At 36.6% G+C, this 17,436-nt stretch overlaps 1 protein-coding gene across 2 annotated transcripts; it reads left to right on the forward strand.

Moving 5' to 3' along the window:
* The first annotated feature begins 5,334 nt into the window (after positions 1–5,334).
* On the forward strand, positions 5,335–14,180 carry LOC104595593 (protein translocase subunit). 2 transcript variants are annotated; one of them, XM_088887953.1, is made up of 3 exons: positions 5,335–5,702; positions 5,818–5,939; positions 8,818–8,985. In XM_088887953.1, the coding sequence occupies exons 1-3, from the start codon at positions 5,444–5,446 to the stop codon at positions 8,968–8,970; spliced, it is 534 nt and encodes a 177-aa protein (XP_088744079.1). In that variant the 5' UTR covers positions 5,335–5,443; the 3' UTR covers positions 8,971–8,985. The 2 variants fall into 2 exon arrangements, with proteins under 2 accessions (XP_088744079.1, XP_010254683.1); XM_010256381.2 differs by lacking the exon at positions 8,818–8,985 and adding an exon at positions 13,705–14,180 and having other exon boundaries at positions 5,337–5,702.
* Positions 14,181–17,436: the final 3,256 nt, after the last annotated feature.

Here is a 17,436-nt window from a genome sequence, read left to right on the forward strand (position 1 = left end):
AAAAAATAACTTCTCCGAGAGCATTTACTTATTTTAAGTGGTGAGACCATACAATGTGTGGAAAATAAGCACTTATTCGTGTTTGGCAAAAAAAACCATGCTTATTATGAAAATAAACACTTAAAAATATGCCAAATTGTGTGACTTTTTAATGCTTATTCAATAAATTTTTTATTTCTTTTTTAGGGACAAGGTTGTCTTCAATGTTTTGTTTGTTTTATGGGGACTACCCCATCTTCAAAAGAAGATCATTGTTCACTTCCTCCTCCTATAGTAGAGGCTTGAACCAATGGTGATAAAACGCCCTTCCACAGAATAATTGCCACCACCAAGATTTTAAAAACCAACTCGGAAACGAAATCGTTCTAGGTATCAATCTCTGGGTCAACGGTTCAACTGTTTGAGTCGAACGGTTTGTATATTAGGGTTAGGGCAAATATTTTATATGAGAATTGAGAAAGGAAAATTAAAGTGGAGAAGAGATGCAGCTTAGAAAGAAAAAAAAAAAAAAGAAAGAAAGAAAGGAAGGGGGGAAGAAGAACAAAAAGGGGGAGGATGGTTCGACGTCACCGGCAATGATAATGGCGACGGCAATGGCGAAGCGACGACAACAAATACAGATTTGAATTCTCAAATCTTAGATCCGAGATTCTCTGCAACATCTTCTTCTTCTTCGTCCACATATCTCAGACATGAACTCAGATTTGAGACACAAACTCAAATTTGAGTTCGTGTGTTTCTCTCTGCATCTTTATACTATGAACCACTATTCGAGTCAAACGAGTCGACACTTCAACTGCTTAGGTAAGTGGTTTTCTGACAAAGTCAATGGTTTTTTACCCAAAAATGGGTTAGGGGTGAAATGGAAGCGGTTGATTTGACGATTTCCAGGCCGAACAGTCCGACCGTCTAGATCAACGACAGTTAAAAAACATTGGCCACCACCTCCCCTATCTCTCATTATTCTTCTTCTTCATTGTCATAACTAAGTATGTGCTTGGAACCATGAGTGTTTATTTGCTAAACGTTTGTACTTTATTTGTATGCAAATCCGAGAAAAGCAATAATGAACCCATTTATTGACACTTAGGTGGTGTTTGATAACACTTTTCATACTGCTTTTCAGATATTGTGGACATTTGGAATCCAGTCTGAATATGGGTCTGAAACTCCATTTCAGATCTAAAACTGAAAGAGGTTGGCCAGCCTCTTAACGTGGTCAGATGCATTTTAGACCGCGTTAAAAGACAAAAATAGGTCTCAACTTCAAACGTCCTCCCTTGTAGGTGCGATTCCGGGAAGAGCTAGGATCGGTCGATAGAAGCAAACTGACTAGAGCTACCGCTGCAATTCCCCGCAACCATCTGTTCGGTGATAAGAGGAAGAAGACGAACAACAAATCCGGGAATTTGGAAGAAGAAGAAGAAGAAGAAGGGGAGAGAGGGGAAATAAAGAGAGTTTGGAGGGAGAATAATCAGAGAGAGGACAGGGGGAATACCGCCACCCCTATTCGGCCTTCGCAATGAGAACGATGATTAATAGTGCCCAAAACTGATATGCCTCGGCTTTGAACATCCTCCCTCTTGTAGGTGCGATTCCGGGAAGAGCAAATTGGTGTTGCTGGGATTAGTCGATAGAAGTAAATTGATTGGAACTACCGCCGCTCTTTGTTTGGTGATAAGAGGAAGAAGACAAACAACAGATATGGGCAATTGGAAGAAGAAGAAGAAGAAGAAGAAGAAGAAGAAGAAGAAGGAGAGAGAGAGAGAGAGTTTAGAGGGAAAATAACCAAAGAGAGGAGGGGGAATAGGAATACGACAACCCCTGTTCGTCCATTGCAACAAGAACGATGATGAACAGTGCCCAAAAGGCCAAAACTGATTAATTATTTTTTATTATTCATTCGTTATCTTTATTAACTTTAATTGTGTTATTTTATAATTATTAACCATTAATTAGTAATTAATTTAAATTTTATTTGTGTAAATTACTAACTATTAATTATTTTTATTACTTAATAATTATTTTGTAGTCATTAATTATTTTTATAGTCATTATTTTTTTTAATTTTAATTGTGTTATTTTTTAATTATTAATTATTAATTATTTTTGATTACGTATTGATTACCTTAATATATTTTATTAGTCATCAATTATTTTTAATAATTTTAAACGTGTTTTTTATTATTTGTATTCTTTTGAATTTCATAAATTGTTTAATATGAAATAGTACAAATTGAACTCAAAATTACCAGATAGTCTGTTTTGGGGGTAAAATAGTAAAATCATCAAATTTCAGATTCTGAATGGTTAATCCAACACAAACAACCTTATCTATTCAGGGCATCTAAAAAGTATAAAATCACCATAGCTCTGTTCAGATTTCAGACACTTTTAATATCTTTTTAACTTTTCAGATTTCATATTTATTAAACACCACCTTAGGTGCCATTAGACACCACATCAGCAAAACAGTGAATAACCCCAACAATACGTGTGCATATAAATCAAGGCCTGCTTTTGCGATTCTCTATGTTTATGGATTTGCATAATGGGGAAATGCTGAAGTGGCGCATATGTGACAACATTTATTCAATAGACGTCCACAGTTCCAAACACCGCCTAAATATTTCTTGAACCACCACCACCACCATCGCCTCTCTCTCTCTCTCACTTATTTGTTTTTCTCATTCTTTTCCTATTCTTATTCCTCTTTATTTCTTTCACTTCCTGCTTTCCCTCCTCTCTTCCCCACACCGCTACTGTAGTGAACATGGAAACAAGTTCAATTATGAGATAAGTATTTATTTATTTTTTATTTGTTAATGTGCGTATCTAGTACAATGTTCTCAACGTTGTTGATATGGTTGAACTATTTGAACCATCACCCGACCATGATTTTGAGTCAAACCGTTGACCCATTCTACCTGGTGATGGGTGATGATTGTACATTAAACATGTATGTAAATTTCCAAAGGCCATAACTTTGTGCTTCGATGTTCAATCGAGGTGTTTTTTTTGGATAACTTTTCGGGATATATGCATTCCAAAGAGTCCTGAGTTTCTTGCCTTGCCTTTTTTTTTCAAACAAAACCCCTTTTTAAACTCAAATTGCAATTTTTAATAATTCTTACAAATAAATTAAAAAAACCAAGTTAAAAATATAAATTAAACATAAGATAATGCATATATTACATGTAGATTATAATTATATATTATATGACTATGTTAAGCTATAGATACAATTGTTATTTTCATAAATACAAGTAATTATGGGATAAGTGACTCACCAAACACAGCAAACAGCCAAACACGAATAAGAATTTAAAATAAGAATAAGTGGTTTGAGAAAGGTCCTCCCAAACACTAATAAGTGGTTATTCCAAGAAGTACTTATTTGCCAAAAAATACCCTTAAGTTTTATCAAATGCCACAATGTACGTGTTACACTTGAATATAGATGAATTAGATAAGAAAGCCATCGTTTTTTCATAAATAAACAAGCAATATGCAAATAATGTAGGTCTTTAAAAGTATGTGTTAGAAAACACAAGAAAATAATATAAAGTATTATTTCAAAATATTTAAAGGTATGTAAGTTATTTATTTATTTTTTACTTGATGGAGCTAAACAAAAGGAGGTAGCCCATCACACTCACCCATACCCATACCCCTGATGGGAGGGGGATCATTCGAATCAATGGTGGCTCAGTTGGTATCTTCTTTTTTTTCTTTGACTAGTTGTAGCAGAGCCTTATGATCAGTTCATTTTTTGAAGACATGAAGGCAGAACTCATTCATTAATGCCCTTGTTTCATAACCAAGTAATACAGTCAGCAAGAAAAATGAAAATAAAACATTAAAAACATATTAAACTTGCCAAATTATCATGAGCACCGGGAACAAAAGCTCATGGAGTCCGCGTTCTGTGCAGCCATGGTGTATTGAATGCGTAAACTCACCAATCACGTTCAACCACGTCGCCTTAACATGGGTTCAACAGGCCACCGAACCAGCGGCTATCAGCGGTGACAGTTTTTGATGTCTTCACACCAGCTTTTGTGGGTTCTTTTTTCAGAGAAAAAATGATGAAAGGGGATGACAATGGTTTAATTAAAGACCATAGAGTGCTTAAGGGGAAGATTGCTTGCCGAGAGGGTAACCTCAAGGGTGGCAAGAGAAGAAGCAGAGCTAATGGGGATCAAGGTTTGTTACTCTTTCAGTCATTTGGATGTTGATAACTTTATTCTGTAATGGGTGTGGCTGTAGATTCTTGTGATTGCTAGATTTTGTTCATCTCTCTATGTTTTTTAATTTCCACATCATTTTCAAACTCTTGGTCTTGGATGCGTCAGCTGATAGAACTAGAGAGGCGAATAAGAGCAGAGATCATATCTAGGAACTGAGCTGAAAGAAAACTGAAACTACTTACCAAAAAGCTTGAATCTCTGAAACATCCGCATGTTCTAGACTGGTCAAGTTCATCAGAAAAGAGTGAATATTCGCGTAGTTCATCCCACAACCTCATCTGGACGCAAGGATCCTGACCCCATAAAATGTGGCTGCATAGAAGAAGAAGAAAGGAATGCCAAATATCCATCAACTCAAGAAGGTCTCAGAAGTGATGATGTTTCAAAAGACAATGTTTCCATCGATAATACACTAGCGTTAGTTCCAGTGAGTACGTCGTCATCTCTGATTCACATATCATTAACGTCAGTGTTGGCGATGTTCTTGCTGCTCTAGAACATGCCAGAGAGCACCTTCAGAATTCAATAGGGAGTTGTTGTGTGTAGTAGTCTGGTAGAAGAGCGTAAGAGACAAAATTCCTTCTTTCTATGATCTTGCTTAATTTTGGTAGTGGTGGTGGTGGAGAGAGAGAGAGAGGCCAGGAGCCAAACCAGTTCATTCTTTCCTTGTCGAAGAAGAAGAATGGAGAGGAGAAGAAGAAGAAGAGAAGAGTACCACGGGTTTTCCTCGTTGCCGCCGGAGGTCTCTTTATCGCCGTCGATAAACCGCCGGAGCTTTGTCTCCCTCGATGGAGGAAGGGTTTAATATATGGGTAGGGTTCGATGGAAGGAGCTCTCTAGGGAAACAAAATCGAAGAAACGAAGGTTAAAAACCCTTCTGCGAATAAGGATAAATTGGATATTTTTGAAAGTTATAACAGCATTTGAATGGTTTATGACGAAATATTAATATTATTCAATTGTCAAAAACATGGATAGCAATTAGCAGGGTAGCGTTAGTTAATTTTTAGGGTACATTTGGTCAATTAGCTAAAACATTAGGGTAATTTAAGAAATTTACCCTTTTCTTTTCTTGTTTTATGCTGTTCGGTCGAATACTCAATACGACTAGCCGCAGAGTCGCAGACCTATCACCCCAATGCGACTTGGGTTCTACACTACGTGGGTAAGTGAGCGATCGAGCTAGTGAGGCGATGGGTTTGGGAGCATTGAGGAACGTTTTTCGTCCTCTGGCGAGAACGGTCCTATCTCGCAGACTGTTGCAATTTCCGGTTATTTCTGGTACCCCCGCTACTCCGGCGATCAAGCCCCGGTGGATTTTCGGATCGATTCAGCAGCACACGACATGGATTTCGAGGTCGAATGATCTCCATAGCTTAACAGACACTCGATTCCCGAAGAGAAGACCTAGTGATAAACCTCGAAGGAAAAGAGCCAGCTTAAGACCTCCAGGTTTGTATCCGAACACATACACTTAGAAAGTGGTTAGAAGCTGCCCTTTTCTTATTGGACCATGGCGTATGAATCTCTCAATTTTGTTGGTCTTTATTTATTTTAAATACTGCAGGTCCATATGCCTGGGTTCAGTACACTCCTGGTGTGCCAATACCTGTAAGCAGGCCTAATGAAGGAAGTGTCAAGGGAAGGAATCAGAAAAAACGCATGAGGCTGAGGAGAGCGTTTATATTGGTATTGCTTCTCAAACGCCTTGCAGTTTATATTCTGACGCCCAGGAACTGAGTTCAATTCATTTAATTGCCATTATCTATTATCGCTTTCATTCACACAAGCATACTCTGTCTGTACCCCTTGTTGTAAGCAAGCCCCAATTGACTTTGAGTCATTTGCTGGTGTGGAATCTGGAATGCATTCGACGACAATAATGTGTTGATATAGGATATAAAAAGGGGTTGGGGGTTATTTGTGCTTACTCATTCATCATGGATCGCATAAGAAGCACAATACTTGTGGAGTTTTTATGCTTACAAGTGCAGAAAATTCGCACTTTTAATGACTATTTTTGGATGTGAGATTCATTGGATTTTGGTCCTTCCCAAGTTCAGGGGCATGCGGAGAAATGCATTTTGGAGAGCGTTTTTTGTAATCGCATTTGGGCTTGTCGATTGTCTTGTATTAGACAGTTAAGCACTTGTATTTTGTATATTTGGAAGGATACTATTTCGTACATAATGTGTTATAGTAATGCCTTGTGGAATTTTTGCATGTCTCTTCTTTTCTGACAACAAATGTTTTGCTTCCCATTATTCATAGAAAAAGGAATTTTGTAATTAAAATTGTTAGATACACACGAAATTGTCTTATACAAATACCAATAAAAAGACTTGTGCAAACTTCACTATTTAGTTTATAGATATTTGTTTAAACCATGCTGCTTAGGAAAACTTATTAAATATTAATCTTATCACATTGCCAGCAAAGGATTGAAGACCAAGAGATAATTCAATGTGACCTCTTACAGTACTTTGGTTCAATAATTCATAACGAAGGAGAGATAGAAGAGGATGCCATCCATAGAATTAAAGCAGGATTTGTAAAATGGAGGTTTGCATCTAGGGGTGTTCACAGTTCGGTTTGGAGAAGATCTCAGATCAAACCAGTAAATTACTGTTTGAGAAATTCTCAAACCATATCAAACCATTATATTGCAGTTTGGTCTAGTTTCTAATATGATTCGGGCAATTCGACTTAGCTCAATTAGAAAGCCCAAATAACATGCATACCTACATAAATAACAAATGTAATTCAAATATCAAATTTAAATGTTAACAAGTGCCACCTATTACTATTATATAAATTACATCCACACTTTCTCAAACATAAGCAACTCATTGGGCATCAAATTACAAGTTAAAAATTGAAACAAGCAACAACAATGTTTAAACATATGCATTAATAAATATACTATTAATAATTCGGTTTAATTTGGTTTACAGTTTGGTCTGCTTTCTAAAATTTAGAAATTCAAACCAAACCAGAAAATTATGGTTTGAGAATTTCTCAGACGAAACCAAACTTTTGTAAGGCCAGATCAGGCCAAACTGCCAACTTCGGTTTGGTTTGGTGTGGTTTGGCAATCTAGACCATATAATGAACACCCCAATGTGCATCCATAGGATGGGAAAAATGGAGGTCTTATATATGAATACCACTTCGGCTGAAAGAAAAATTCTACTATAAAACAGTTGTAAGGTCAGCTATGTTGTATGGAGCAGAGTGTTGGGCAATTAAGAAACAATATGTCCAAAAAATGAGTGTGGTAGAAATGCAAATGCTTAGATGGATGGGTGGTAAAATTGGAAAGGACAGGGTTAGGAATGAAGTCATATTAAGGAACCTAGGAGTAGCTCTAATAGGTAATTAAACGAGAGAAAATAGATTGAGATAGTTTGGTCACATGTATAGAAGACTTTTTGCAGCACCTGTTAGAAAAAAAGTGATCTGTTACAAGTTGAAGAGGCTAGAAGAGCTAGAGGCAGACAAAAAAGGACTTGGGTGGAAGTACTAAGAAATGATTTAAGCACCCATAGTTTAATGGTAGATATGCACTGAACAGAATGGAATGATGGAATATGAATCATGTAGCCGACTCATATAGTCGGGACAAGCCGGTATAAGATTTTGATGGGTGCAGCTTTGGGAATCCAGGAAGGTTTCATATTGGAGGGTCTTTAGGAAGCAAAAAAGGTTTTGGTAGTCAATTCAGACTCTTTTGGTAATGGGAGCTCCATTTCTGCTGAGCTATCATCCCTAATTTAATGGCTGGGGGTTGACCATCTCTTTAGTTCTGATGTTGGAAATTGAAGGAGATCCTGATTTGTAACTGGATGGATGAAGGCTGAGGAATCAGGTCCTTTTTCATTCAATCAAAAAGAGAGAGGATGTACAAGAGGACGGGGCTTTGCAAAAAAAGCTTATTCAGAACTCTGGAAAACTGAGAGAGTTTAACGATTTGCAAGAGCAGACGTTTGGAATGCCAAAGGATAAGTGGGATGCATTTTGGAAGACCAAGCATCTCTTTCTTGTGATTGGTTATTTTCACATGGACTTAAAAGGCTCAAAAAAGGAGAAAAAAGAATACCCATCATTGTATTAGTATATAGATATAGATGCCTATAAGTCTAGAGCTGTTACTGTAATTCACTAGTTGATATTTGGGAGGGTGTTATTTTTTGGTGTATCAGGCTAGAACAGTTTCCTAGGGGCTCTTATAAGATGTCCATCAAGGATTGTCAAGCAGATTCGTGCTTCTCTGATTTATATCAAGCAGTTTTAGTTTTAATTCCAATATTCAAGAAGCACCAGACGATATGGGTATCTATTCAATCTTCACTGTGGAGGATTTCATTCCTTCATGGCATAGTTGTCAAGGCTGGCGCCTAGGCGACAAGGTGCCCTTGGAGGTTTGCCTTGCCTAATCGCCAAGCAATTTTGTATACTTTGTTATAAAATACTATTATATTCTTAATTTTTTTGAGATTGTAATTATAAAATAATCATTTTATATATTTATATACTAATTTCTTTTTATCATTTTCTTATTTGTTAGGGTTTAATCAACACAAACATTGCTAACTGCTCTATTGAACCCTCAAAGGCTTCAAAACCTGAACCAATAAGTAAGGAAGAACTTATCAACACATTTTCTTCTTCGACTTCTTCTTCTTCTTCTTCCACCTTTTCTTTTCTCCATTTCCTATAACAAAAATAGGGGTTCAGCTCCTATATTTTTTGAATTTTCTTTTCTTTTCTTTTTCTTCTCATGAATATGTTGATTTTCTAGACTTTGACATGGAGTTTATATTTTTCTTATGAAAATTATGGATAATTATTAAGCAAATATGGTTGTGGAACCTAGGGAACTACCCTAGGATATATGTTTTTACTTAAAAAAAATCCATCGCCTAGGCATTCATAGGCGCTCACCTAGGCGACTAGGTGACAAAGCACCCCCCTGTCGCTTAGCCTCACCTTGGCGCCTTGAAAACCATGCTTCATGGTTATCGGGAGAGTACTTCTGCTTTGACACCAACTTCCAAATTACTCGTCATGCCTGTTATCTTTTGTTGTTGATGAAAAACTAATTTATACTACTGATGGTGGTTGCTAGAAATTCCTATTGAAGTGGAAGGGCCATTGATAGGAATTGATCCGCACCCTTGAAGACTTATTCTAGAAAGAAGAAGGCCTTACAACAGGTCCTGATATTGGCAAAGTGATGGTACATGGGATTTGGACTGAATTGAACACCAAGGGTATTTTTCTCATTTTGCAATTTTTCTGTAGGATCCAATAATAGGGTTTGACTGTCTATTTAGTCTGTTTATGTTTAAAATTTCAGTCATTGCATAAGTAGGATTAGAGTTATTGAGTCTTTTTTGAATTAGGATATGACGACTTAGTTTGAGTTCTACTAGGATTATTGAGTCTAATAGTTTGACTCTTAGACTATTATGAGTCTAACAATTTGACTCCTAGGATTGTTATGAGTTTAGAGTCTAAAATATGTATGGATGTTTTACACAAAAGGCAATGAAGTTTATTGAGTTTTCTTCAGCTTAAGCTAATTATGGTGAGTGATTCCCATATCTTAGAGTGATTCTAGGCACCCTGTGAGTGATTCCGGGTATTTTCTCTCTTCTTTCTCTCCCCATTTTCTTTCTTGTTCTTTCAAGAAGCCATTACAGCCATCAACAGCCATAAAATTCTGATCAAAGAACCATTCAACATTCTCTAAGGACTACAATTGAGCTGGTCAGTCCTACATCAGCCATCTATTGTCAGAGCACACTTTAGTCATGGTTGTGAATTTTTATAATGGATGCGTCGTTAAAGATCAAGGATAAAAATACTGAACACCATAGTTCCAAGGATAGAGAACTCAACTCAGATTTAGTCCCAATTAAGGTTCAAAGCATCAATACTCTCAATACACAAAATTTGCATATCAAGAATTTCATTCAACCAAAACTTTTATTTTTTAAGCTTTGTTTTGATCTCTTGTAGTGGAAATGTTATGCCATATACTATCATTTAAAACAATTGAAATCGATCAAAGCTTAATATATAACTTATCAATGACCCTGAAAAATGATATGTATCATATGATATGCACTGATACATTTCAATATTTTGAACCTTGGTCCCAATTGGGGTTGGCTACAGAAGATGACTCAATCTAAACATGTAAGGGCACTACTGTTCTTTTAACTCTACATGGTATAATTCTTTCAAATAGTGGGGGGGGGTGATAAGAGCCCCAACAACCCTCACATCATGTACTATCATTTAAAGCAATTGGAATCAATCAAATCTTAATATATAGCATTGGATTGGTTCTTGAATTAATTTTGTGTTGTTTTGTTTATTGGCAGCAAGTTTAAGATTTTGGCTTTGTTTTTTATTATTACATGGTATAATTCTTTCAAATGGGGGGGGGGGGGTGATAAGAGCCCCAACAACCCTCACATCATGTACTATCATTTAAAGCAATTGGAATCAACCAAATCTTAATATATAGCATTGGATTGGTTCTTGAATTAATTTTGTGTTGTTTTGTTTATTGGCAACAAGTTTAAGGTTTTGGCTTTGTTTTTTATTATTATTTTTTAAATCTCTATAAGGTCCAATTATGGGGTTGGGTCATTAAGTTCTCTCTCCTGGCTGTGGATTTTTTTGATGGTCAACTACAGATATGTTGTTAAAGATTAACGAGCAGAGAATCAAGCACCATAGTTCCAGGGTTGGAGAATTCAACTTAACTGAACCTAGCTCATCTTTGGTGCCAACTATTTTTGGTTTGCTACAGAAGACAACTCAATCTGGACACATATGAGCAGTACCATCCCTTTAACTCCACAGTGTCTATTTATTTCAAGTTGGGAGAGATGATAGATACCACAACAACCGTAAATACCGTAAAAAAACAACCCTAGACCCATGGAAGGAGGAAATCTTATCTGACAGCCTTAGTTGGCATGGATTGGTTCTTCAATTAATTTTGTTTCCTTAATGGACAAGGGCTTCTTTTGTTGTTATTTTTTGTATCCATGGGGTCAAACCATGGGTTTAGGGAGTTCGGATCTGCTCTTCACAGCATGTTTCAGCCATGCACCTGGAACATCTCCTTATGTATAAAAATTTACAAGCACGGAGATGTTCCAAATGCACGGCCAAAACATGATGTGAGGCCGGTGTGAGGCACGCTCTGTGAGGAGAAGATCCGAACTCAGGTTTAGGTTATGAAGTCCTTTCCGTTTATTTAAGTTCATAGTTATTGTGTCGTGGGTCCTTAGAGGGTTTTATGTGCTTCATCTAAGAACTGAAGTTACCAGCCAGGCATGGTAGTTTGATTTGTGAAAATTCTTTGCATCTGCTAATCTCCTGCAGGTTTGTGACTGCAATTTGGGAGCATTTCCTCTTGTTTTTTGTGTATAGGTGGAGGCCACTAGTTCATCTGAGACAACTGTTTGATGCTTCCTTTACTCCATTAACAAAGAGAGGAAGGATGCTGTGGAGGTGTGCAAGGGAAGCTATATTATGATGTGTTTGGGAAAAAGAGGACAATCACATTTTTAAATGATAAAGAAATTGGTCTAAGGGTAACCATTGATAACATTGCCATTAAAGTGGCTTATTGGGTTAGGACTGAGGATCTGTTTGCTGTATTCAAGACTGAGGACATTATAAGAAAATGGATGTGGCCAATTCTGCTCCAATAGGTCAAGAATACAAGCGGACTGGCAACCACCACACTTTCCATTTGTCAGTCTGAATTTTGGTGGGTGCAGCTTAGGCAATCCAGGGCCATCTGGGATAGGAGAGGTAAGTTGTCTTAAAAGGTTTAAAAAAGTCCAAAGAAATGGGGTTTAACAAGCTAATTTTAGAAGGGGACTCCAAAGTCATAACAGGCTGGTTAGGAAGTAATGAGGAGGGGCCATAGAAGCACAGATATGAAATCAGAGAAGCAAAAGAGATACTAAAATGAATTGGGAGCTTTCATTCAATGAACACCGAGGTCTGCTAATAGTCTTGTAGATGGGATGGCAAAACAGGGAGTGACAAGGAGTTCAATGTATTGGGGAATAGTACACTAAGGGGAAATTGCATGTGATACCGATTGGTACAATGATGGGTTGGCTGAGGCTGACCATCCATTCACTTATACGTAGTCAAATCTTTTCTGATTAATAAAATTTTCACTGTTTTCGGCAACTAAAGGGATTCAGGCCTCACAGTTGGGGGCTAGACTGAATTCTAGCAACTTTTGGGATTTGTAATCCGGGGGTTGTAGTGGTTGGACCCTGTCAAGGTTTTCCTTGGGGGATCCCTTTGTATCTTATTTCAAGGTTAATAAAATTTTACCTTACATTTTCTAGAAAAAAATAACTGTTATCAATCCAAAAAACAAACATGGTAGTTTGGTTTCTTTATCTAAATGGTGTCGGCAGCATCATATGATATATAATATAGGTTGGAGTTTTCATGATATTGGAAGATTATGCCTTTTGGTTGTTTCCCCATATGGTTGGAATAAGTCTTGGATGATGACGATGCCTTTTGGCTGTTGCCTATTGCTTAAAGGATTTCCAAGCCCGATTGATTTGTAGGAACCTTAGAATGATGCTAGATCTTTTTCTTCTCTTTATTTCCATTACTCTCTTTGCTGCTTACTCCTGGGATCTGATACAGCAAAAGGAGCACATTTTCAGCTGTTTCTGTAGCATCATCTTTATTTATTCTTCCCCACTTTCCCAAAGCCTAAAATAGTTTCTACGAACTTCCTATAGCAAGGGAGAGTGAGGTTTAGTGTCATACCTTAAGGCTTGTGCCTCTGTGTGTATGGAATACTATAGATGCCCCGGTGTTTCATTTCAATCCACCTAGTAAAACACTGGCCATGATCACTTGGTGATTGATTTAGGAATTGCTTACATCAGTATGCTTCACTTACCGTGCCTCTATTCACTATAAACTTATATCAATACTGCCAGTAATATTTTGGTAACTCCACTTTGGTTTAGTGTTATACCTTCAGGCTTGCGTTTCTTGTGCATGGTATACTTTAGATGCCCCATTGTTTCACTTCAATCCACCTAGTAAAACACTGGCCATCATCATTTGTGATTGGTTTAGGAAATGCTTACATCAGGATGCTTCACTTATTGTCCATTCACTATAAATTTATATCAATACTGCCAGCAATATTTTGGTAACTCCACTTCCACTTCATCATATTCCATGGATTTCCCTGTATGCATCCTGCTATCTATTTGCTATGTATTTGCTTTCTTTTTCTTTCTTTTCTTTTTTTATTGAACATGATGCATTATCCTTGTTTGTTTGTAGTTGTATTGTTTTCCTACAAATTCTTTCCAAGTTAGAGCTTTTCTTTACATGGTTTTTTTTTTGGAACTTACATTTTCCTGTATGATAGTCGGAGGCAAAGAAAAGAAAAGCCCAGTTGCAAGAAGCCAAAAGGAAGAAAAATATCAAGAAGATAGAGCGTAAGATGGCAGCAGTTGCAAGAGAAAGAGCATGGGCTCAGAGATTAGCAGAGCTGCAGCAACTTGAGGAAGAGAAGAAAAACTCCATGGCTTGATTTACTAGGTCAGAAGAGGCCCATTAGTGAATGGTGATGCTGCAATCCTATGGCCTGACTTTTATTGGTTTTAATTGAATGTCAAATCTAACTTTGCTTGGTTAGTAGACTTAAATTTGTCATAAGGTCCATATGATTTTGTTTTATTTTTTGGTATTCCAGTTCATCTTTTTTCTGAGAAAGTTGCCATGTTGGGTAGTATTTCATTTTTTTTTTATCAATTTGGGTAGTATTTCATTTCTTCCAAGAACTTGTTACAGCTTTGGTTATTTCTATTGGTAATTAAAAAAATTATGTTATCTCTGTTAGTATATGACTGGTCCACATCAAGTAGTATATTGAAATGGTTTTCTATAATGGAAAAAGAAATTGCATCAATATTTGAATTCGATACATTCCACTTGTTTATCCTTTGTCCGTCTTGGTCTGGTTTTGACTGCAATTCTTAGTGCTGTACAATTGATACTAGCTGGTGAAATTGTTGCCATCTAGAAAAGACAGTTTTTTTTTATTTTATTTTTTGGTAAAGCAATGTCTATAGTAGAGGTGTAAATCGGGCTGTGCTGGGCCGGCACAGCACGGCCAGCAGGCTGAGTTGGACTGTGCTTCCCTCCCCTAAGATATTTTGGGGGGTCGGCTTGGCATGGCCCATGGCATGACGAGCTGAGCCTTGGGCCAAGCCTTTTTTTTTTAATTTTTGAAAAATAATGAAAAGTTAACATAAATTAATATATATAAAAAATTAAAAAAGATCTTAAAATTTTATTTTATATGAATTTTGATGTATACGATTGTTTATATATGCAATAATAAAATGAAATGATATAATAAAATTAAAAATAAAATTATTGGCACGGCCAGATTTACACCTCTAATCTTACCAATCAGTACTTAGAAGAGTTTTTTTTTTTTTTAATCAGTACCTAGAAGAGCCTAACCAATCAGGCAATCAGAAACGTTAACTGACCAGTTGATTGCTTATTTATTTGTTAGGTACTATACCTTTTTGCTAATATAGTGGGTCTATGTAAGCATCTATGTAATGCTGGAAATGTGCTACTTGTGCAGTGTAAATGGACATTAATTAATAATATATCAATATGCTCTGCCACCATCTTGCCATCTTCCCTTTGATAAATCACAACTCATTATTTCAGTAAATGGTTCCCATAATGATCTTTGAGACATTCCTATGGGCAACAGTTTTGTTTTGGTGTATTCCTTGTCATAAAATAGGTTTAATTTGGTTCCTTGAACCATTTCCTAGTGAATTCAGTAATTTCACTCTGTAGATATCCGGCTTCCAGATTTAGCAAGGGTTCTTGGGACTTACAAAAGTTCTATGATGTCCTATAACACCACCATCATCTAAGCCTTGTCCCAGCCATATGGGTTCAGTCTACGTGAATTCCGAGTCGCCATTATGTCCTGTTCAGTGCCACATCCATCTAAGCCTTGTCCCAACTATGTTTTCCATCAGTTCATCACTATGTGCTAAACTCTTGTTTATTCATGCAATTTAAAGAACAGTTTCAAAATATAAGTAAATTAATTCAAACTTGGAGGGTTTGTTTTGCAGAACTCGAGAGGAAGTTCTTGATTTGCGATCTTTTCGGTTTGGCCTTACAAACTTGATCAAAGAGGACTGGGAGAAGAGTGGACTTTGGATTTAGTCCTCGCAAAACTGTCTTCACAACCTTTTGCAATTGTGCATTGGGAATATTTTTGTACTTATCACTCTGTCATGTTTAAGTAGGATCATAGGGGTATTTGGAAGCATGGTGTTGCATATCTATTTAGGGTCCGTTTGGTTTGTAATCGGAATCAGAATCAAAATTCTTCAGAATTACAATTGGAATGACCTATTCCCATAGTCTGTTTGGTTCAGATAGGAATGGGAATAGAAATTAGAATCAGCAGGAATGAGATTTTATTCCTAAGAAAGAGACAAGGAATGGGAATGAGATTCCGATTCCGTTCAACCAAACAGTTGGAATTGAAATAGTCCATTTCAATTTCGATTCCAGACTTCTATTCCCACAAACCAAACGGGGCCTAATTTAAATTTCTATTATACGTATCACTGAAATTACCGAGGAATACTTGTGGGCCTCATGACTTGTCTAGTGGTTCCAACTACTCTCAGCTCAGGTATCCAAAGGTAGTCATTCTGAATATGCCCAGTTGGAGGGGTTCTGATCTGTATGCTCGTCATTGCTTTTATCCATGCAATTTGCTTTTTTTGTTAGCAACAAAACAACAAAAGAAACATATAATTTTTATATTTGGTCGATCACTTTGGTTGCTTTACCACCTTTTTACCAAAGTATCAATGGGTTTTCCTCATCTAAGAGAATGGGGGAATTTCTTAATAGGTTAAGGAAGTTTGATTTCTACGTCAAATCAAGTTTTAGGACATCAGTTCAATGGGCTGGACCATTAAATTCCATTGGCGTGGTAAGAAGCTTACAAAAATAGTTTCTTTCGTCAAATCTGACAAGTCCTTTGGTTGGGAGACATATATAATAGATGGCAGTCTGTTTCCATTTGTATAATCCGAATTGCCTCATGGAATGGGGAACAATAACTCATCTACATTCAAGGGCACAAAATTCCATATACCAATTAATTCCATACTCCATAATGAACTAGCAGAGGGTACATGCTATGCGTGGGTCTATTTAATTTCCATGCAGTATTTCGTGTTTTTTTTTTTTTTTAAGAAAAGAATAGCAAATAAATGCTCAAAATACAGGACTGTAATTCCTAAGGTTGCATTATTGTATAGGTTTTCCTACCTTTTCCTTCAAATCAAATACAGCCTGACTAACGTTTGGCTCTTATCAATTGAAAGTGAGAGAATAGAAGCAAGTTCAATTGGGCAATTTTGTCATGATTCACAAAAATAGAAAAATAAAAGGAGAAAAAATTATGTTAATATTAGCCTTAAGAAACAAAAAGAAACAAATGGAAAAACAATTATTGAGATAGAGAAGGGAGGAAACATGGGGTGAAAGGTTAGGTTCAATAGTTAGAATCATTTTAAGTTGTGCTTGGTATCGTTGCTGTTTCTACATGAAATATTTTGAGTTGGTTAATATAAATTTGTGAGTGAGTTATTATGGATTTGATCAATACAAATTTGTGAAGGAGATATCAATACAAATTAGCTGTTTTTAAGTGAAACAAAATTTGACATGAAGTGACTCATATGTGATGTGACTATGTATTCTTCTTTAAGTCATCAACCTAAAAAATATTTTGGAGGACAGGCCTAATGCAAATTTCTAATTTTCACTGTGGAGCTATAAACATTTAAAATATCAAAAAACCCCATTCTATGCATCAATGCCCGCCCATGAATTGGCATCAATTCCGCACCCATCCTAACTGTACTTTGGGCCTAAAAATTCTGACCCTAGGCTGAACCGTCATTCTCCCAAAATATTTAGGACAAAAACAGCAATGGTTCCAAAAACAAGCTGAAGTTAATGCAGGACACAAACCACTTGTAGTGGGTATGTCAAACCACTTGTAGTGGGACACGGTTTGAACCACTGGCTCTGG

This window comes from Nelumbo nucifera, chromosome 5, assembly GCF_055504915.1.
Source record: "Nelumbo nucifera cultivar China Antique chromosome 5, China Antique-T2T, whole genome shotgun sequence".
In the NCBI taxonomy this organism is placed as follows: domain Eukaryota; kingdom Viridiplantae; phylum Streptophyta; class Magnoliopsida; order Proteales; family Nelumbonaceae; genus Nelumbo; species Nelumbo nucifera.